We start from the raw sequence: 21,540 nt of genomic DNA, 5'->3' as shown, positions 1-21,540 counted from the left end.
CAGGACCTACATCAAATGCAGTGACAAAAAGGCTCAAGTCCAGTTCTCATCAATTAATTATCTCACTGTTGTCATAAAACCACACTTTAAAAGCATAGAATCTTTTTCTTTGCCCCCGCCACCCATTCTTTTTAGAGCTGTTTCAATGTGATCTGCAGCCCCAGGATGCCAGTGGGGTCAAGCACTCTTTTAAAACCTGTGACCAACAATGGGCCACAGTGCCACTCTCACTTCTGCAATGACACAACTGCTCCTTGTTTTGCTGTTTGTAGCAGAGCATGTTCATGAAAGGTACTTTAAACAAAATTTGTTCCATGACACAGTGAAAAATATAATGAAATACATTAATTAAAAGGTTAAAATTAAAATACTTTTGTATTATTTATCATGTACTGCAAGACAAAAAGTTTCTTCTACACAAAACCAGCAAGGTAACACACACTTCCCAATTTAAAATATCCTATATCCTAATTCTAACCAAGTCAGAATTGCAGGAATAGCAGGGGAGCACCTCATTGCCCTGACCTAATCTGACTTTTAACCCCCCTCCACCACTTGAAAAAGGGACCTGGAATGTGAAGATAAATTACATTTTGAAATCCACAATCCACCCATTTGTTTCTGTGTTTGCTGGGAAGACTGACTCAACCACATCCACTTCAGACAGATCAAATGCTATAAAATTACTACCCTAATAACAGTACTTAAATTTGTATGTAGAAACAAATAACAGTACATAAATTATGCAGAAATCAGCACCTTTGCCTTGCACAATCAGCTGCAAATTCAGTTTGGGCAAAGCAGCTGTTACTATGAAACGGGAAAAGCACCGAATAACAGAGAGCACGTGAAATGCTCATGCTCCCATCAATGCTATTCCAGATGCAGGTTTTTCTCAAAGCCATGGAGTTTTTTTCATTAAACCAGAGAGGAATGAATGCTGCAGTGCTGTATCTGGCTCCAACATCCAGTCTGCTCTCAGCTTGAAATTACTCTGGACAGCATCCAGAACGAGCAGCAGCAACACCACAGGGAAAGGCCACCAGGGAAATGGCTTGTTTTTGCAAGTTCATGGGAATTTGAGTTCTGAAACCCAATCCTCCCTAGCTGCCTGAGACTGCCTCATCATCAGGGAATTGGCAACCTTTCCAGTGAGAGGCTGCCTCTGTCTGGAGCAGTAAAAAGCAGCTCTAAGGACAACCATGTTGCCTAAATTTGGGAGATAAAGGTCACCAGTTTGGAGTGGCAGAAAGCTCCCTGCCTTGGTGGGAACAGAGTAAAAACTGGATTTTAGGGTTGCAGTGTTCCCAGGAGAGAGGCTGCCCTGTAAAGAATGCTTCAAATCTCCCAGCATGATCAGAGGGGAAACACCTCTCCACACTGGGTGCACTTTTCACCTAGGATGAGACGGAAGGGGGTGCCTGGAGGTCTCAGGTCTGATCTCCTGGTGAAGCTGGGCTCCCTGCACAGCAAGGGCCAGGTGCTCTGAGCCTTTTCCAACCAAAATCTGAATGTCTGCCAGCATGGAAATTCCAGAGTCTTTCTGGGTGACCTGTTTCAGAGCTCACCCACACACACTGGGAAACATTCTGATGTGTAACCAACGAGACTCTGCCTCGCTGCATGCCCTGAGTGCTGGTTCTCTTGGGCACATTCTGGATTTACTCATCCTCTTTCCTTCCTGATGAGATACTCTCCCTGCTTGGGTTTACACACCACAGCCATTTTCCAGTCACTTTCTTTAGGGCTTCATTCTCATCTGTGCCAACCAGCTTTAAGTTAACAGCTACAACCTGGCTGCAAATTATCAGTCATCCTGCACTTTCAGAGCCAAAAAGAGAGAAAAAGCAAGTGAATTGCCAATTTCCACCTATTACCCAAATCACACAACTGTATCACATCTTTTTCTTGCAACCCCTACCCAGCCCTGACCTTTCACCCTTTGTGTTAATTCTACACAGTCAAGAGGATGGGAAGTAATCTGTGAGAAGGGTCAAGTCTTTCCTTAGTTCTACGAATTATTAGTTTACACAGGAATTCTCAGAGTAACAGATGGTGGAACTTTTAAGAAAGAGGAAAGAACTTTAAGGTCTTTTAAGTTCTCCACACAGCAGCTTTGAGAGAGCATCATAATTATATTCAAATTGTCTCTCCTTTTAACCACCAGTGAATTATCTTGAACCATGAACATCCAGTGACAGCAAAAACATGATACTATGAAAATAAAACATGACACAAAGCACAACTTTGACACAAAACCTGAAACAAAACCAAAGAATTCAGCAATGAGTTACAAGAATTCCCAGTGTGGATTGTCAGAGTGCAAAACCAAAGTGTTACTCAAAGCTTGTACTGACTTATGCAAAACACATCCTGAGCAGTCATGAAATCCAAAAGTCATAACATCTGTGACCCAATTTGGTCACAAATATAAAATGTGCCTGCACATTAACTCAGTGATGTTTCAAAGCTTAAATATCCCTCCCACTCTGGGCTGCTGAAATGGTGATACAGACACAGTAATATAATATATTACTGCAGAATAAACTAAGGTGTGAATTTAGACTGCTCTGCAAGGTGTGTGCCCACACTCATTCCAAGATAAACACAAAGGTAGTTTATATCCTGGTTTACAAAGGGCAAAGGAATTTCTGTCTTTGATGCTGCATTTACTGCAGGCTCTGCAACTGCCCTGTGACACCTGTAACTGTGCAACTACTGTGCTACATGCCCTGAAAGTAACTTCCAACAGCACATACCTCATGCTCCATTTATTTAAGATACATGTCTACCCCAGAATGTTTGTTTAGATAATCACTCTAAATTCTTTCTACCTCCTTCCCCAAGGATTGTAGCTAAAACTATAAACAAATTGCTGGTAAAACGTGCAGTTTTTCTTGGGAGAGAAAGGAGGTGATTCATATTTCCAGTTATTTGAATTTATTGCCTAATCTCATTTTCTCTACCAGGTAAGGCCCAGTTTTCCCAAAGACCAGCAGCAACCTGGCTGTCTGAAGATAAAAACTCAAAACACAGTGCCTCGTATTTTCCACAGAACCAATACACTGTAACAGAAGATTAAGCGAAAAGAATCATTTCTGAACAAAGGAAATGAGCTCTCAGAAGTCCAACCCTACCTGAGTTGTGCTTTAAGTTCAGTAAACCTGGGTCTCCTGCTGGGGTCGTAGGCCCAGCACTTGGTCATAAGGCTGTAGAGGGTGGGAGGGCAGTTTGGAGGCATCGGGAGCCGCTCACCGTTCTCGATCCGCCCGATCACATCATTGTTCTTCACTCCCTGGAAGGGCTTTACCCCGTGCATGAGGATCTCCCACATACACACACCTGAGGAACACACACACAGACACACTTCCTTCACTGTGAGCAAACAGTGAGACCTGCCTAAAGAGAAACAAATCCCAGTGCTGCAATTTCTTCCAAAATATATAACCAGGGAATTGGTTTGGACTTACCTGCAGCAGGATCACACACACAGCACCAGCCTCACCTACTGATGAGGCAGAGTGACCCACAGCTGGCTCAGAGTCTTTTACCTGCCCTAAACCAGTGCTTGCTCATATTCAAATCTTATGAGGCAGAATGTGTTTGCTTTTCCCTCTGACTCTTTCCAACGGGCTCGTTTCAACACGTAGAGTGCATTTTCACTTTGAGGGTTTTTAGCATTGGCATTGATCCACATTTTTTGTGCTGAAAATGTGTAACAAACCAGTTTCTATTGAAAATGCATTAAAATAACATGGTCTGACACTTTAGAATTGGCCAAAATGTTCCATAGACTTCTTTCTCCTAACTCTCACAGTACTAGAGTTTTCTTCAAAACTATTAAAAACCTTTCACTTAAAAACATTCAAATTTTAAATTGTAAAGAAGGTGAACTCTTACTTGACTATCCTGCTCTTATTTTAATCTCATCACTCTTGTTCCCTAACACAGCTTCTGTTCTGTCTGTACAGGCCAGCAGTCAGCACCAGTTTGAGCACAGGACATAAGATTCATATAAAATGTTGTATAATTGGGAAAAAAATAACAAGGTTTCAAGATATGTCCATTTACCCTTATAATTAATGAGCTTCTGGTTGTATTTTGCAGGAGGCCAGGAGCTATAACAGACAAATTAAGTCGAAATCTAGCATGATGGATCTGGAAATTGAGTATCTCATAGGTGATCTGCACATTAAGCAATGAAATGTGTATCAACATAAAGAAAAAGTCAAAATATAACAGAGAAACAGCAAATGACAGCAAATGACAATGGTATAACAGAAAAAAACCAAACCAAACCAAATGCAAAAGACAAAAATAATTTCTGTTATGAGTTAATTTCCTTGCACTTTCATTTCTGTCAGCTTCTTACTAGAGGTAAAGAGGCCCATGAAATTTCAGACTTATTGAGCAGAAAAAGGAAAGAAAAATACAGAGGTGACAAACATACTGGAAGAAACTGGATTTTCAGAAGGCACAGTAAAAACTGTAACAAATATTTGGAAACTATTCATTTAGAGCAGTCAAAATGAAACACTGGACATGTCCAAGAGGACACAAAGAACCATCCCCACTTGGTTTTCACTTACCAAACATCCACACATCACTAGCTGAGGTAAACCGTCGGAAATTGATTGACTCTGGAGCCATCCACTTGATGGGTAATTTTCCTTTGGAAGCTACAGGGAAGGCAAAAAAAGGGCAGGCTGTTATCCCCACAACACAGCTCAAAAACAGATTCTGTTCCCAGTGCAATAATTCACAGACAAAACCAATCTCCAGTGAAGTAATTCAAGTATGTATACATAAGGCTGTTTGGCTTTACATGAAATGGAGAAATGAACCAACAAAACCCAAAATAATAATAATAATTCCCCAAACCTCCCCTGAAGACCCCAATAACAAACCCCAAAACACACCTAGAAATGATCATGTCAAAATTATTTCCCCTCTTAGTAATTAAAAAGATGAAATGTAGCTCAGCAAAGTGAGACAAATGTAATGAGAAAACACAATAGAGTGTAAGGGGACAGATAATGGATAATTTAAAATATATGAAACCAGAAAAATATTAAAGATGAGATTTATGTAGCCAGGGTTTAATAACATACATCAAATTACACAACAAGTACAATGCTACTGTTTGGTACCCAACATGCAATCTTTATTTTCCTGCTGCATTTCCCATCTACTGAGCACTGCAGGACATCTCTCAGCTGCTGGAGACACCAAAGATCAATATTCCATCCAAAATGGGGCAAAAAGCAGGCTTCAAAGACAGTTTTGTACTGAATCTCCCTAGTCCAATGGCATCTGAAGCATGTAGCATACAGTGGCAACACAAACTCAGCATTCATCTGCACCTAGAAGTGAATTTGCTACTTTTTGTACCTTAAGTCGTACCTTGTGATCCTTCTTCTTAAGCACACATAGGAATTTACTGCCATTAATTAACTGTTGAATAATTTGCCTTTTTATACAAATGCACCAGCTAGACCAAGGAAATCTCGTTAATTCTTCAATAATGTGAGAATCAACTGTGTCCTCACTGGCCTGCAAGAGGCATCCAGAGACACCTCACCTTTGTAGTAAGTACTGTCTTCCATGTATCGGGATAAACCAAAGTCACCCAATTTCACACAGTCAGTGGTAGATACCAGCACATTTCTAGCAGCAATATCCCTGCCAAACAGGAAAAAAAAATATTTCTAGTAACTTTAAAACATAAAATGGTGAAGTATCATCATCTAAAGAAAATTTACTTCCTGCCCTGCAAAGGTAAGGAAGATCACAGTCCTGGATGAGGTTTCCTTGTAAGGAGCTCAAGTTCTCATTGCAGAGAACAAGATCCCTCCTGAGCCTACTTTTCTCCTCTGTTGTTATTTATAATGTTTTAATAAAAATATCTATGTGTCTATGCATAGCTATTACTTTACATGCAAGTGTTTGCATATGCATTATCACAAGACATATACAGAATTAGGTACTTACTATTTAAACACAAGTGAATTGCTTAAGTTCAAAATTAACTGTACTTAGTAATTGAGTTTTGTGAACTTTAAGTTGCACACAATAAGAACAGTCTCTTCTCCCTAGAAACTCATGTTCACATTCAAGAGAACAGAATTCAAAACACACCATGAAGGAAGTTTAGGTTCATTTTCTGGTGAAGCAAGTACTTGTATTTCATAAATATTTTATTTCCCCTCCTCTTTCCTTAAGAAACCATCTGCCCTTGTTTTGCTTTTCTATATCTGAATGATTACAGTTGACTCACAGCTTGAAAAAATACTGTAACCACAAAGCAGCAACTGAAAATGATTCCCACTGAAATCTGGCACCAGCTCCAAGTCAATCCAGGAGTGAACCAGCAGGTGTCACCCTTGAAAAGGGTGTAATTTTAGTAGAAACCTCTGCAAAAACGACACTCCCTAAAATTTTAAGCAGTGACATATAAAAATAGACAGGTACAGATAAATATGCATGAAATCTTACCTATGTACAAATCTTTTGCTCTCTAAGTAGGCAAGAGCTGTGCTAAGCTGGTAAGCATAAAGTATCAGAGAGGCCAGGTCCAAGCTGTACTTCCTTACTTGCAAAAACGACCTCAGCTTTTTGCACCAAGGAGGAAAAAAGTGAAATAAATTAGGACAAGAAAATAACAAAGCTGAAAATGGCATACTTCAAATTGTGAAGTTTACATGACTATCAATGAGCATGACTCGCTTGCTTTAAAAGATGAGGAAAAGAAAGCCACTTCCCATGAAGAATTGTGACTCTGCATTAGAATTCAAGCAGTTTTTCTACATGAAAACTGTTAAACTAAAAAAAAATCTGAAATTTTGTGCATTCTTTTCAGTCTCCTTTTGAAAAGCATCTGCTGTTGCTGTTCCAGAGTGAAGCACTCTTGGGACTTTCTGGTTTTTTCTACCCTTGAGTGCAGCCTCCATCTATGGCCTATATCACTTCAGAACTGAACAGGACCTGGCCAACCCAAACACAGATTGACCAGTATTGCTTTAGAAGCATTAATTTTAATAATTAATTTTACCCTACATGTGCTAGAACAACTGCATTTAGCTCAGAGTGTCCAATATCAGTGTAGAATATCTGTCAGCTCTATTCCCAGTATAAGGCAGGCAGCACCTACTGGAAGGTGGCACTAGAGTGTCTTTATACATCAAAACAAGGCTTTGAAATGTGATTTGGGCACTGGAAAGGAAATCTATTGACAGAAAATGACTTCTTCACTACAGGCTTTTCTATCCATCCCTCCTATTTTTTTTTTAATGTACTGCAGTTTGATAAATGCAATGGCAATCATATAATGTTGTATGAAATATCACTGCAGTTCACATTTTCAGAAATGCAGGTCAAAGAAAACTGATCGATTATAAAAAGTGAGATGTGGTTTTCTTTAAAGCATTCATCCAAAAAACATAATAATGAGAGAAGTCTTATCTAGGGCCTCTGCTGCAGATATTCTACAGTAAAAAAAAACCAACATAAGAAATTCAATATTTCAAGGGAAAATGCAGCATTACTCAGGAAGAATAAAAGATGTACAGTTTCAGTTGTAGAAGGTATGTTTGCAAATGCTGTTTAACTGATTATCACATTATCATCATCTTGACAGAGGTCATGCTCTCACTCTGGAATTGCAATTGAATGCTCTGAAAACTCTGACTAAATCACTCTGGAATGAGGTGATGCAGTTCCCCCGGTGGAGGAGAAGGTCAAAAGCTGCCACTCCTGTTTCTGAGTCCATAACTCTGCAAAGGAGGATGATATCATGTTGATAGCATGTGTTAGTATAGTAAAGTGTTTTTTCAGCCTCTTCTGTGAGCTAAAAGAGAGGAGAGCAGAGCTGCACAAGGATTTCTCATACCTCCCCAAGTGTACAGAGCTCCATGATTATCCACACTGGGTTTTCTGTAATGACCCCAATGAGCTTCACAATGTGAGGGTGATCAAACTGACGCATTGTTACTGAAAGGAAACCAAAGAATTCAGTCTGTTACATAAAACCTTTTTTTAAAACAAAAAGAAAGCTGTTGCTTAAGCATTTAGCCCATGAGCAGAGAAGATAATCACAGGACTTTAAACAATTGTAACAAGCAGTAATGTCTGGTCATTGCAGGTGCTGAGGGCAGATGGAAACACTGATTGCTTGAACTGTGCTGCTGTCCACTCACAAAAATGCAAACTGCTGTGGAAGGTGCCAGGCAGGTCAGGCTCTGTCTCTCAGCCCAGTATCTGATTATGAACACAACCTAAGTTATAAAATAACCTGTCAAACCAGTGCACAACCAGTTATTCTGTGCCTTTCTGCTGGAAGAGGAGGTAAAGACAGTCTGTATAATTCAATTACTGGAAAAAACATGTTTGCCAGATTATGACATCGACAAAAATCTTATTTAATCATTACATCATTGTATTTTCCATGGAGTTCATTTCAGTCCCAGCAGTGCAGTCACAGTATGTTTTATGCAGTATGACATATGAATCACAGAATCACAGAATGGTTTGGGTTGGAAGGGACAGTCAAAACCAACCAGTTCCAATTCTCCTGCCTGGGGCAGGGACACCTCCCAGCTTGCTGCCCCAGTCCACATCCATCCTGGTCTTGAACACCTCCAGAGATGGAGCAGCCACAGCTTCTCTGGGCAACCTGTGCCACGGCCTCACCACCCTCATGAAAGAATTTATCCTAGAATCTAATTTAACCTGTCCTCTTTCAGGCAAATCCATCACCCCTGGTCCTATCCCTGCCTTCTCTGACAGAGTCCCTCCCCATCTTTCCTGTAGGCATCCTTTAGGCACTGGAAGGTGCTCCAAGGTCTCCCCAAAGCCTTCCCTTCTCCAGGCTGAACAGCCACAACTCTCCCAGAGCAGAGCTGCTCCAGCCCATGGAGCATCTCTGTGGCCTCCTCTGGTCCCACTCCAACAGCCCCAGGTCCTTCCTGTGCTGGGATCCCAGACCTGGGTGCAGCTCTGCAGGTGGGGTCCCAACACAGAGGAGCAGAATCTCTTCCAAAACAGGCATGGCAAAAACTCCTTCATGTATCCTCAACAAACATCCTTCATTTGACCTTCCAGCAGCATCTCCTTTACAGTGAAGTTTGTAGAGGCAGAAATACACAGGAATTACCAAACTACAAAGTCTGCTTCAGTCTGCCTCAAGTCATGCAAGAATAAAACTCATTTTCTTCTTTACTCTAACCACAAGCTAAAACCAGGAGGTGTTTCTGGATTTCTGTTCTGATGGGCTCTGAATTCTACTTCTGCACATGGATACACAGCAATCCCAAAAAAATCCTTGGACAATCATTTTCTTAAGACCAGAAGTTATAATAGTTTAATAACATATCTTCCTGAAAATAAACTTTATGGGCAAACTTAAGATAATATATTATTTAAAATATTAATGTTATGAATAATACAGGGAAAAATGCAATAAAGCAAACATCCCTATCACTGACATAGCTTAAAGCATTAATAAAAGGAAATTAATAACATGGTGAAATGTCATACAGCTATAACAGCTGCTAAATCTTTTCAGTGTTGAAAACTCCACCACAGGCAAACCTCAAAATGTCTTAATATTCGTAATATTAAAGTATTAGGAATTAAATGTATTAATTCAGTGAAGAAAGCAACTGCTCTGAGTGAATTTGCAATCTGAACACAAGACAAAGGCAACAGATGGGAATTAGAATGAAAAAGAGGAAGAAGAAATGGCAAAACTATTAAATCAAAATTGAAAAGTACTATTTATGTGTCGATTACAGCAGCATTTCCTAATCTGTCAAACTTGAAGCATAATAAGGAGCATTCAATGAGCAATTATTTTCTACACTGCCAGGAGACAGCAGCCTACCTTGTAACTGCTGAGTTATTACTGTAAGCAATTGTATTTACTGTTCCAACAGATAGAAATGCAATGGAAAAAATTACAGTAATTTACGAAAATCTGACATTCAAAAATAAGAATCCATTAACACAGATCTTCCGAAGGAGTTGAAAAAATTCCTTGAATAAAGGAACAGTGATAAAATTATATTGTAACATCTGACCACAACCAATTACTTAATTGATAAAATACAATATCTTAACAACATTTATAAGCATACAACAGCAGGGGATAATAGGCAAAAATTAAGGCCTAAGTGCCACATCTTAATTTTCCTGCAAAACCAAACAATAGAGGAACCAGTAACTTTAATATTCTTTAAAAAGTTTCTGCTCCTATTCACCCCAACAAAAAAGCCTTCCTCCACACATGAAATGTGCTACTTGGAGAATGCAACATTTGTGGGCAATTATTTAGAAAAATGGCCTATTCTACCATAGATTTTATTTCTGACTTCTCAAAGCAGATGTCTCTTAGACACAACATTTCTAGCAAGGACAACTACCTGACCTTCCCAAGCAATAAACTGGAGAATGTGCTGTGGTTTTTAATTCATTAAGAATTAAAAAAAGGAAATAGAGGATCAGATGTAATGTTCCAAAATTGGTTCTAAAGCCCTACAGGAGTCAGACATCACCACTCAGTTTGGAAAATCAAAGAACCCATATCCAATCACACACAAGGGCAATGCATGGATGGAAAGCAGTCCCCTGGCACATGCTTAGGAGGGGAAAACATCAGGCTATATATTAATAAAATATTTACATCTGTGTAAGAAGTTTCTGGCACAGGTGGGCACAGTCTTTGCAAGGAGCAGTTACAGAAGTGATCCCAAAAGAAGTTGCTTAATACTCACAGGCTTCTTGTAAGAATTTTTCTCTAACACTGTCTGAAGTGCAGTTTTTACACGTTTTGATTGCAACAGCCATTGCTGGATTTTCCTGGAAAACATTATTGAGAAATAGCTGAAACACAACCCACCAAAAAAAGCCCACCAAAAGTTGGCCCTTAAAATTCTGGCAAAACTACTTTGGAAAAAATTACTATTAAATAAAATAACTTTAGCTGAGAAATTACATGTTGAAAGCTTCAGTGTTTAAATACCATTATAATCAAGATACCTTGCATACAACATTTACATCTAATGTGTCTTGGAAATATTTAATCTGTTTTAAACCATGTTAAATTTTTTTGTGGAAAAATTATGACAAAAGATGGTAAGTTTAACTGAATAGTACTGTCAATTTTTTATATTATTGAGGAAGGTAAACCCTTGACAATATTTAGCTAAAATAAGGGGAAATAGATAGAAGCCTAAAAACCACACTTGGATTATTCAAGGAAGCAAACCAGAAAGGCAAATTAAGGACTTTTTGTGGCTCTTTCAGAGGAAGGACTGGCTGTAATTGTGAACTCAGACTACAAAGGAAAGCAAAACAAAGATTTTCACACATTATCTCCACAATCAGTCAGATCAAGGCTTTAAAACCAGGTTCAACAGAAAGTGTATTTAAAATCAAATGGACTTTCCCATCTGGTTTCTCATCCTCTGAATACCCAAAAATGAGAAGTTCTTGATGGGTTGAGAGAGAGCAGCTGAAGTGTTTCAAAACTAAGCTTCTACATTAGGCAAGTGCTGTATGTCCTCCTTCCAGGTGGGAAACTGGGAACTGCCCATTGTTTAATGAACCTTTCAAAATGCTACAGCACTGATGAATTTTTAAGGCCAGTAGGAGATGAAGATTCAGAGTTATATTCCATCTCTGCTCATGCTTGGTCTATTTTAAATCTATTTACAGACAAAAATTAATAGAATTAGAATAATATTTATATTTTTAGGCTGAAATGTCTTATTTTTGAAGTTGCTCACCAACAAGATCTTCAAGTTAACTTTGCAGGAAAATATTGATCTAATACTTTTCTCACACATCAAATGCCCATGAACTAACTAAAAAAGCTGATGGTAAATCATTATTTTATTCCTTTATGACACCAGGATTGAACAATCAGCCTGGGGATGAGACCTCTGGATGCTTGCCAGACCCACCCCTCTCCCAGTGTTGCACATCAAGTTTTTTTAACATCCTTTAACAAACAGGAGCATCAAAAGGAAGAACCTCAGTGTCTGCAACCAGCAAAGAAATTTTGAAGAATAAATGTTGAAAAAGGCCTGATATTGGGGTTTTGGAGCTTTTTTGGCTTTGGATATGGAGACAAATCAATGAGAATGTATCAGACTGGACACATTTTCTGTACTGAGCAGGAAATGGTATTTTAAATGACACCTTGGGATTAATTCCACAGTTAATCAGCCTTTAAAGACAGTATTTCTGGGATTGCTTATAGCTGAGCAATAGGATCCTGTATCTATAAACCCACTTTCCATTCAGTACCTCACACTTAAGAGTCTGGCTGTGACCCTTCAGGAATACCTGGGAGAGGTGGATGCTGCAGTCACTAGAATCAGGACTTTACAAGGGCAATGAGCAGGGATAAATGGAATTTTTGAGATTCAGCTTTGAGATAGCAGAACAAAAGGGAAGGCATATCCCTTATATTTTTGCACTCAAACTGAACATATAAAAGGGTAAATTATTTCCATGAGTGGCTTCTCCCCTCCTTACTAAATGTCAAATGTGCAAAACCACAACTACCATATTATTAGAACTAATCTTACATTGCTTTTAGGATTTCTTCCCAGAGTGTAAGTTACATTCTGTGACCAGAACATTAAAATTTAATGACATTTTAATTTTAAACTGTTCTGTTTCACCTTCACATTTCCCAGTGTTTTAAATGAAGTAAATTCTTATTAATAAAAAAAATCCTCAAGTGATGTTTAAAAATCTCTACAAAGAATGCCTGAGTAAAATCCATTTTCCAATTCACAAAAAAGAATGGAGACAGTCAACATTTTCAAAACAACAGTCCATAAGAAAAGGGGTTTTAATAGTTTTACAGAGCTCTGGACTTATCCACCATGCCCCAAGTGAGTGAACCATTACTCCTTGGTACTCCTGTTAACTTGGACAGAACTAAATGAAAAATAAGAATCTCTCTCAATGCAGATGTGCTTTCTATATAAGGGTATCAGACCAGACTTCAAACTTGTCTGAAATGGAACATTTATCTTTATTTACTTAAATATTGCACTGAAGATTATTTAACCCACCAAGCCCAGGACCCTAACCAGCTATTTCTTAAGTTAGAACTAGATTATTGTCCACAAGAATTCTTGTATAATCTACTAAAAAATCCAATAATTTCCTCTAATATGAAATATTTCTTTTATTATAAGCTTGAAACTTGTTGAAATTAACTGTTTTTTACAGCTTTCTCTTGCTATTTTACACAACATTTTTATCTATTTAAACTAAAATATTAGTCTTTCCAGAAAAGCTCATAAGCACCATCCTAAATTACAGAAGTCCTGCTTCCCTCCTTGGTTTCACTGAGGTGACTCTTGTGCATTAGGATTTTGCTGGATCAGTGTCCAAATATTTTGCATTTTATTTAAGGAAAACACAGGAACTTTACTGGGCTTTGTTGTGAGAGAGACAGCGAGACTGTCACTGGACCAAATTTTTATTTGTTCTAGAAGACTCAGACCAAGACCTCTAAGGAATACTGTATTTTTTTTTTACCTAGGAAGGTTTTATTGTTAACTGTTGTTTGAGAAGTGAGGCTTACCGGGCTCATGTAAACTCCTTGGTGCACATCTCCAAACTGTCCTTCCCCAATGCAGCGCCCCAGCTCAATCCTCTCCCTTTGAATTTCATAATCTCTGGCTACAAGAATATAATGCACTTGAAATATTAAGTTTCTGCTGAAGGGCAAGGAGATCATCCACAAGACACAAAACTCAAAGTAAGTCACTCAAATGTCTCACATATGAATAACTAAGATTAACTTTTGCTGCACACCAACCTATAGAGATGCTGCACACACACAGTGGAGACCTCTCAAACCTCTCAAAAGTCTGAACCAAAGCAAACTGGGAAAGAACTGCAAGATCCACATTGTTAAATTAACCACAATGCACTCATTTCAGTGCAATAAACAGAATTAAATCCTTTTTAATTACAGCTGGTGAAAGACAAAGCACACAAACAGTTAAAGGCAACACCAATGATGTTAAACACAGCCTCAGCACACATCCCTTTGGCTGTTTAAGAGGACTCCACCATGTGCTATTTTAGATTTTGGAACCATCAAAAAAGCCTGGAGAACTTTTAAAGAGGTAACTGCAAGAAAAAAACCACAGGAACAAGAGCATGGCAAATAAAGACACAATGAAAGAGTGAAATTTTGAGTGCACTACACCTCTGCCAGTGTGCAACTGAAGAAAAATTGAGATGTTTGGAGGCCTTATGCAATTTTGTTAATGTCACAGTTTAATAGGCTGAGAATATTACTGATAAAAATGGCTCAGCACTTCAGCAAAACATTCAATCAATTGCAATTGAATGATTTCATTTGCAATTTAGCTTCTAGCAGACATGGAAAAATATTTCAGGAATAGCAGAAAAGCATGCACAGTATATGTTTTCACCTGTAGTTGTATTTTTCAGAGAAAAAATAACCAACCAGCTTAGAACTTCATAACCTTGACTTTGACATCACTACACTACAGAAGTAATGTCATGTAGAGCTGGCTAACAAGGTGATAAATGCCTTTTTCATCTCTTTTTTTAGGTACTGCATTTTCCTCTTTAAAATCCCAAAGCTAACTGGTTTAACTATAATAAATAATGTTTATTAAATGAAAGTGAATAGTAAGCTTAAAAATTCCACATCATTCCAAACTGCAAGCATACAGGGATGGGTAAAGGGTCTCCTGTTACCTTCATCTATTCCATAGCTTTCTGCAGTGCAATTAAGAGAAAAATCAAATGCTTACTTAGATAGAGCTTCTTACAATCAAAACAGGACAAACATTTTTCAACATAAAAAAAAAAAAAAGAAGAAATATACTGATGCAATTTAAAGTTCACATTAGCAGAAGTCACAGGCCTGTTCTTGTGATCTTTACTGACTCAGTCCTTTGGGAGCTGAACACTTGATTTCCCTTCAATCCAGCAAAGCACTTAATGAAATGAATTTTCCTCCACAGCCCATCTCCTGGGTTTTGCATTGAAGCCATATTCAAGTGTTCAGCACATCCAAGGCTGGGCCCACAAGTAATTACTTCCAAGAGAATTTAAATAAAAAAGCTGGGGGGGGAGGGGGAGGGAATGGGGGAAACAAATTACACAAAGTTAATCTGTTAACAAAAATAGAGGATTATAATAAATAGAGGATATAATTTATCACAGTATGTTTGGATTCTAAAACTATGTTAATAGAATATATAGTGACTTAACTGCAAGACAATAAAAATACTCAGTTTATTTCTGGAAAACATATATTTTTGCTTTTCAAATACTGATGTTCATATATATATATATGTTTTGCAAAACATATATTCTTGCTTTTCAAGGATTTTCCACACCTGTGGAAATAATGATGCGAACACTGAAGTGATTATGAAACATTCTGCACCATGTTAAGCTCAGAAATCTATGCAAGCTCATGGTCCTTCAGCAGAATGTGCCCCCAACTCAGAACCAGCCTCCCCTCTCATACTGACCAAACCCTATATTTTTGGCAGGATTCTGCACCAATGGATTGTCTGCTTCCAGAGAAATCCTTGGTTGCCCAAATGCAATTGGAATTTCCCAGATGCAGCTTTTAAAATCAGAATAGTGGACTTTCACATTAAATGTGAAATGGCCTTGACAGTTTAGGATTATATCATAATTCAAACAAGCTGTAACACAAAATCCTTGTGGTGGCTACAGCACCACTGTTTTTACTTCAAAGATGAAGACTCAGCAGAACTTGGAATTTTTATTTTTGTTCCTGCAGTCCTTCATCTTTAACAAAATTGCATGTGGTACAGTTGAGTGTTCCTCTCTCATGGAACTGGAGAGCACCAGATCTGTCACAGAGCAAGGTGAGACAGTCAGACAGCAATCCACAGAGCTTGCCACACTGTTTGCCCTCATCACAGAGATCTTATCCAATCTTTAAGTGTTATGTTCAGCATCACAATAAAAAAAAAATCCCCATTTTGAGACAAAAAAAAAGAATTTCACTGTGAAATCACAGATAGCAGGAAACCAGAACATTTTCTTTGCACATTTATTAAATAAGACTGAAATATTTCAGTCCCTGCTAAACCAAGGAAGCTTTTGGAGAGGAAAGTTCCCAAGTTAACCACAGCACTTACTTGAGGGCATTGTATAAGTGTCTTCTTCATCTATAATCTCTGCATAGTCATCAGTCTCTGCAAAGGGAGGAATTGAAGAGTTTCGGGAAAAGCAGATGAAAACAATTCTCCAGAACAACATCTCCAATGTATCAAGTCTGAGATGCCCCAAACCCCAAGTTCAGCATTGCCAGGTCACATTGAATACAGCATGACTAAAGCTTGCTCATGCATAATTCATGGTATGATAATGACCTCAGTGCCAACTGCATTACATCACATAGGTGCACTCAACAAAGAAAAAAAATGAAGATACCTTTGTATTCAAAAAGGTTCGAGTTTTGCAATTGGGACCCATCTAAACTGTTGATTTAAAATCTTTTTTAACAGCAAATTCCATTTGTAAAGAGAAAAAATTATGAATGAGTTTAATTGCATTACCTGCAATAAAGTGTGAATAACAGTTTGTTATTTTTTATGTCAAACAGGCAGAAGACACCAATGATGTTCCAGGGCAGCTTCCCCCTACTGTCAGTGTGGCCAGGTGAGTTATCTACCACAGAATATTCTAGAGCACAATGACCTTTCAAGCCACACTCTCTTCCCCATTTTTATCACAATTTTCCTTGTCTAGTAGAAATTCACCACTAGTTTTGCAGCCAAGACTCGAGATTTCAGGGACAGGTTTTGGAAATGACTTCCCGAAATCTTCAGAAAAATGACAGTGCACTTCTTCCTCTGTTTAAAACTTGCAACTTTTATATCATTTGTTCTCAAAATGGCTTAAATGGTGTCAAGTCATATCAGAAAGTCCTTCCTTTGCACTAAAGAACTTCCAGTGTGTGTAGGTCATTTCCTAAAGGTCACATCAATTCCTCCAGGAGTTTTAAAGCCAGTCCACAACAGTGGGTTCATTTTTTTACTTCAAGGCTGTCAAATTCTACTCACCAACTTTAAACACAGAGAGAGGTTCTCAAAAATGAGTAATTTCCAAACTCACTGTGTAGTTTTTGTGGTTGATTTCACTGGAAAGCCTCTGGAAGTCATGATCTCCTCCCCCTTTTCCCCCATCTGCCCTGGAGCATATGGATACACCCCTACAGCTCCCTGGCATCACTTCTAGAGCAATGGCTTGGGCTGGGACAAAGGCACAGTGAGTGGGAAGAAGGATGGGATGGTCCCTCAGCTCAACCCAGCCCTGAAACCAGAGCAAGGCTCATCAATACTGCACACATAGATAAGCAAGAGACTCAGTTTTCAGGCAACCTGAATATTCAACCATCAGGAAACACAGGCTGCCTATAACCTTTGAAGTTCAACACACTTCAGGGAGTAAGATTAATTTTATGATCCTAGTTTCTTACTACTTAAATAAAATTAAAGCTGTTTTTTCTTTTTAACTCCTGTAGGAATATGCCAGGTGTTGTAAAAACAGAACTGGGAAATTCTATGCAATTTTAAATTTTGCTAGGCAATTTCTATTTGGGACATAGCAAAGCATAGTCACCTAATGAAAATGCAATAAATTACAAAGAGAGTGCACAATTCTGAACAGGCAGAACACTCCAAAAGCACTTATCTCTTTCTTGATGTTTTATTTTCTTCCCTACATTATAAACTAATGTTTTTGTAAAAATAAGCCCCAGTTTGATTTTAAAAACAAGCTTTAAAAAAAGATCCCAAACATGATGGAGATAATCACTCTGTTTACTTCTAATATTGTGACAGGATTTTGTTGAAGATATCAGAAAGTTCTTAACCTATGTCAGAAAATGGACTGGATGAAAAATATTGTAAGCATATTTAACAAAAATGTTTTAAAATTTGGAAACCAAACTGGTGCCACTTAAAAGCCTCAAACACTTGTCACACTAGCTTACAGAATAGTGCTTTCAGAATGTGATCAATGGCAGGGCTTGTTCATCTCTCTATTTTAAATTAATGAGTTAATTCATACTAAAAGCATTCTCAGAACAGCACAGAGCACTTTACATGGCTTTGATACATTGCCCAAAACCATCATGAAACTAGAAGTGTCTTCATCATCAATCCAAATATATTAGATGTACACAACTAACTACAAAAATATTTCTTTTTCCACATTTAACACTCTGGAGAGGAATATAAAAAAAACAAACAAACCCTATGTATGTCTGGCATTGTTTCTGGGAGTTAAGAGGAAAAGTCAGTCAAGGCATCAACACTGCTGGGCTCAAAGTGGTCTGGAACAAAGAGAACTGCCCTCCCTCACAGAGGAGCTTGAGTATTAATCACAGACTGAGACTATCACCAAATCTCCCAGAACTGTGTCTGCTAAGACATATTCCAGCACCTACATGGAGCCTGAAGCAAATCTGAGCTGGGCAGGGCTCTACAGGCTGCTCCACAAAGGAGAATGTGTTACAGCACTCTCAAGAGCTGAACACATTCAGAGATTCCAGATGTCTTTGGAAAATCCAGAAAAAATCAGACTTAATAACAGGGCTCATCATGTTGCCCTCCTGCACTTTTTAAACCCAGCACCATCACCTGGAGATGGCAAAATGAACAAGTTGCTTTCAGGAAAAAGTAGTGGTGGTCACACACATGAATGAGCCAATTTGAGCTTTACTAAATCTGAATGCATTTATGAAACTGTAGGGAGAAACATCCCAGGGTATTAAATCCATAATAGCTAATCCATGACCTTAGCACACGTCTGAACTTCCCTTTTTCATCATTTTTCCCATTTATCAGAGCTTGTCATTTACAAAAGAAGGTAAGTTTCAATAAAAAGCTATGCAGGGGTAATATCTGAAATGTAATTTTTGAATTTATGACAGAAAAAATGTTCTTTTGATGTTTAAGAAAAGAAAGAAAATTGTGTGGTATTATCTTTAGCTTGTATCTAAAGGAAAGGAGATGAAAAGTTAATACACCCCTTCACATTTTACTGAAAGGAAGGTCACAAGACGTGATCTCTATTTCCTCTTATCACCCTCCTTTGCATATTGCTTTTATGCCCTTTTAGTGCCTCCTACTTAGAAGAATAAAGATACATATGCTATCAGTAGCAGCAGTTTGATTCTTTCGCAACATCAGATGGATGAAAAATAGCTAAAAATTAGAAAAATAGCTAAAAATCTCTTTTAAAAAACTAAACCCAGCTTCTTTTCAGAGGAAAAGAGACTTAAAGAATCTGCAGAAGTTAAGTATTTTGTAGTAACTTCTGAAGTTTTTAAAAGGAAACCCCAAACATTAAAATCTAACTTTATTAGTTTGAATAGCTGAAACCTGGTTAATATTCATGTATTCAATCTGCATTAATCTTGTACAGCTTCTTTTAATGCAAGCAGCACTTTGATGTCTTTAAAGCATTACTCAGTAGACTCATTTCTCAGGTGTTACATCCATTGATCTCACCCACTGACCAAATTAATGATGATGTAGCCATTTCAATCAAACTGGACACTTGTAAATCTCTAAACCTTCTTAGCATCATGCCACAAGTCTCATTGCAAACACATGCACCACCACATCCCTGGGCGTTTGAAATAGAATTTTTCCTTTTCCAATCCCAGTTTAGCAGAAAGCATTAGTTGCACAGCCTGTAAAGTACAGAATTTATCAGCTAACACCCAAAGCAGACCACTTTTCAACACTGAAAGCTGCATAAAATGTATTACTGAAATGTGCATTAAGTGGTATATGGAGATAAGAGTTGTATATTGCACGTTAGTAACACAGACTAGAAAACATATTACCGTCCCCACTAATTTCATCTGCAGATCCAGGTGGCATGCAAGGAGAGAGAAAAAAGAGGGGGAGAGAGAGGGGGACAGAGAAGGGGGAGGGGAAAATATACTATTAAATTCATGAGTAATCCAAAAGTATTCAGACTGTAGTTATCTTATATACCTGACTCAAGAAAAACCAGAAAAGCAGCAGAATTTAAGACTTCTCACCTAAAACCCAAGGGACAGAGATACGCTCTAAGAAGCTTTTATGATGAAACAGAGTTAATGTTTTTCAAACAGAAAGGTACACAAAAACTAAATTTGGAACTGGAACTAGTTCTTTTAATGCATTGTTAAGAAAAGTCAATTTCTAGGTTTATTCAATACTTTAAAGCAGTTCTCCTACAGCCAAACGAGTCGCCTCGACTCTGCACATACACTGAGGACTTTGGACAAGCAGAGTTGGTATTGACCTCTCCAGAAGAAATGTGTTCCTGAGCTATCACCAGGACATGACTGAGAAATGGAAACCATCTAAGTTTTAAGGACACAGAGCATTGTGCACTTGTACAAAGCTGAAATTTAAACGAGTGGCAAAGAGAGCAACTCTACAGGGAAGATTTCACACAAACAACCGGACTCCACGTGTACTGCAGCAGCCCTACTGCACATCAAACCCCATAGCACAAGCTAAGGCAAATATTTTAGACAGTTTTTATAGATAACAGGAAATTCTTCTTACCCCTAATAAAGCCAAACTGGTCCAAATCAGTGCTGGACCAGTATGCAGCCAAAAGCATCGCTGTAGTCCGTGTTTAATTCAAAGTGATCTCAGCTGATGCTTATTGTTGCTATTCTGTTTCATCCATAGCATGCTGTGTTCAGGGGTCCAAGAATGAAGTCAAAATATATTTACAAAAAGAAAAAAAAAATAAGAAGGCAGACAAGGGCTGCATAACTATATAAATAAAATAATTTAGTATGTTTGTCATTGTAGCATATGATGCTCAAAAACATGTTCCCCATAAAAACGGGGACCAGCAAGCTGGTGATGCTGCAAGAAAATCCAATTCAACAGGAGGAAAACATAATGAAATTATTCTTGGAACTCTGTTTACCTGAGGCTAAAGTAGTTTACAAACAGTAACTGAGTTAGTATATTCAGCTTTGGGGTTAATAAGGCAGCCTAGACAAAGAGCAGAGCAGTACCCTTGGGCGGCGACTCATGGGCACAGAAGACGAAAGGCAGAAAGCGTCTAGCTTTCTTTACTTTATGCTGACAGTGATTGACTCCTTTACAAAGAGGCAAGAAAAGGAAAGAGAAAAAAAAAACAGAAACAAATTATTTGGAAATAAAAGAAAAGAGACTGAAGAGAACATCTACAATGAATGAACATAAAAGTAAAGATTTACATTACAATTCCATATATCCAAACAAAAATACAAATGTCTCTGAAAGTCTAAAGCATTCTTGGTATTTTCCTTCAAATTCCTTTCTACAGTAATTCATATTTCAGTTCTTAGTAGTAGGAATAGAACCCATTAAAAAGTCAGATCATGCCAGCTATGTACACCATTCATTAACAACACAAAGAACATTGTCTATCACAGAAGTGCAACCTGCTTTTCCAAGTTTGCCATATAAGCTCTGTGTCAGACTT

General features: G+C 38.1%; 1 protein-coding gene across 4 annotated transcripts in view; it reads right to left on the bottom strand.

The window, feature by feature from the left end:
* Nucleotides 1–21,540, bottom strand: part of PTK2 (protein tyrosine kinase 2) — a 188,866-nt gene that overhangs the window by 24,261 nt on the left and 143,065 nt on the right. For 3 of the 4 annotated variants that reach the window (XM_056482884.1, XM_056482885.1, XM_056482883.1), the window contains 8 exons: nucleotides 16,185–16,241; nucleotides 13,604–13,701; nucleotides 10,770–10,854; nucleotides 7,889–7,989; nucleotides 6,496–6,611; nucleotides 5,582–5,682; nucleotides 4,590–4,679; nucleotides 3,138–3,342 (listed from right to left, as the gene is read on the bottom strand). In XM_056482884.1, the coding sequence (XP_056338859.1) occupies nucleotides 3,138–3,342; nucleotides 4,590–4,679; nucleotides 5,582–5,682; nucleotides 6,496–6,611; nucleotides 7,889–7,989; nucleotides 10,770–10,854; nucleotides 13,604–13,701; nucleotides 16,185–16,241 (853 nt within the window). The remainder of the gene's footprint in view (nucleotides 1–3,137; nucleotides 3,343–4,589; nucleotides 4,680–5,581; nucleotides 5,683–6,495; nucleotides 6,612–7,888; nucleotides 7,990–10,769; nucleotides 10,855–13,603; nucleotides 13,702–16,184; nucleotides 16,242–21,540) is intronic. The other variant, XM_056482886.1, reaches the window with a different exon arrangement.

This window comes from Oenanthe melanoleuca, chromosome 2, assembly GCF_029582105.1.
Source record: "Oenanthe melanoleuca isolate GR-GAL-2019-014 chromosome 2, OMel1.0, whole genome shotgun sequence".
In the NCBI taxonomy this organism is placed as follows: Eukaryota; Metazoa; Chordata; class Aves; order Passeriformes; family Muscicapidae; genus Oenanthe; species Oenanthe melanoleuca.
The sequence above is the reverse complement of the archived record's forward strand: the minus strand, read 5'-3'. Positions and strand labels throughout refer to the sequence as shown.